Here is a 1,434-nt window from a genome sequence, read left to right as displayed (position 1 = left end):
TTCCTGGAGCTGTGCAAGCACATGGTGTTCCAGCAGTGCCAGCAGGGCGAGGACGTGTTCCGGCCGGGCCAGCCCGACTCCAGCATCTATGTCCTGCAGGAGGGGAAACTGGAGCTGCTGCTCACCGAGCCGGTGAGGGGACGTGGGGACATCTGGGGGACAGCTGGGGACAGCTGGGGGACATCAGGGACATTGAGGGGACAGTGGGGAGACAGCCGGGGATACATGGGGAACACCTCAGGGAGAGCTGGGGACACCTGGGACACCTTGGGGACACCCAGGAGACAGAGAGGGACATCTGGGGGGCACCAGAAACTGTCAGGGACACCTTGGGGACACCCAGGAGACAGAGAGGGACATCTGGGGGGCACCAGAGACAGTCAGGGACACCCTGGGGACACCCAGGAGACAGAGAGGGACACCTGGAGGACACCAGAGACTGTCAGGGACACTCCAAGGACATCCAAGAACATCCAAGCACACCCAGGGAATGCCCAGGGACATCTCAGGGATACCCCAAGGACATTCAAGGACACACAGGGGACACCAGAGGACATCTGGGGACACCGAGGGACACACAGGGTTTGTCCCCACAGGATGGGAAGGAGACAGTGATGAAGGAGGTGTTCCCTGGGGACAGCGTGCACAGCCTGCTCAGCATCCTGGATGTCATCACGGTATGGCTATGATGTCCCCAAGGCCTGGGATGTCCCCAACCCATCCCAAACCTGGCCACAGCCACCCCAAAGCCAACCATGGCCACCCCCAACCCAACCGTGGCCACCCCAAAGCCAACAGTGGCCACCCCAAACACAACCGTGGTCACCCCAAACTCAACCATGGCCACCCCAAATGCAACTGTGGCCACCCCAAACCCAACCATAGCCACCCCAAATGCAGCTGTGGCCACCCCAAACCCAACCGTGGCCACCCCAAAGCCAACCATGGCCACCCCAAACCCCACCACGGCCACCCCAAAGCCAACCATGGCCACCCCAACCCAATCACTGCCACCTCAACCCAACTGTGGCCATCTGAAATGCAACCGTGGCCACCCCAAAGCCAACTGTGGCTACCCCAGCCCAATTGTGGCCCCCCTGAACCCAACCAAGACCACCCCAAACCCAGCCAAGACCACCCCGAACCCAACTGTGGCCACTCCAAAGCCAATCATGGCCACCCCAGACCCAACCGTGGCCACCCAAACCCAACCACGGCCAAACCCCCGATGCCACGCAGTCCCCGAGTGTCCCCAAGGCGCTGGGTGACCCCTGACCCCCCGGTGTCCCCAGGGCCACCAGCGGCCGTACCGGACGGTGTGCGCCCGCGCGGCCGTGGACTCCACCGTGCTGCGCCTGCCGGTCGAGGCCTTCTCAGCCGTGTTTGAGAAGTACCCCGAGAGCCTGGTCCGGGTGGTGCAGGTGGGTTTGGGGC

The 1,434-nt window shown here is 63.1% G+C and overlaps 1 protein-coding gene across 1 annotated transcript in view; it reads left to right on the top strand.

Moving 5' to 3' along the window:
• Window positions 1-6: 6 nt before the first annotated feature.
• LOC130588400 (patatin-like phospholipase domain-containing protein 6) overlaps window positions 7-1,434 on the top strand; it is a gene marked incomplete at its 3' end in the record, with an annotated part of 4,794 nt that continues 3,366 nt past the window's right edge. Inside the window, exons 1-3 of the mRNA XM_057389323.1 lie at window positions 7-132; window positions 597-677; window positions 1,293-1,421. Of these exons, the coding sequence (XP_057245306.1) occupies window positions 22-132; window positions 597-677; window positions 1,293-1,421 (321 nt within the window). The remainder of the gene's footprint in view (window positions 133-596; window positions 678-1,292; window positions 1,422-1,434) is intronic.

This window comes from Malurus melanocephalus, unplaced genomic scaffold, assembly GCF_030028575.1.
Source record: "Malurus melanocephalus ecotype Western Australia unplaced genomic scaffold, MMel_1.1 scaffold_4803, whole genome shotgun sequence".
Taxonomy (NCBI): domain Eukaryota; kingdom Metazoa; phylum Chordata; class Aves; order Passeriformes; family Maluridae; genus Malurus; species Malurus melanocephalus.
Note: the sequence above shows the minus strand (reverse complement) of the source record. Positions and strands in the feature narration are given on the sequence as shown.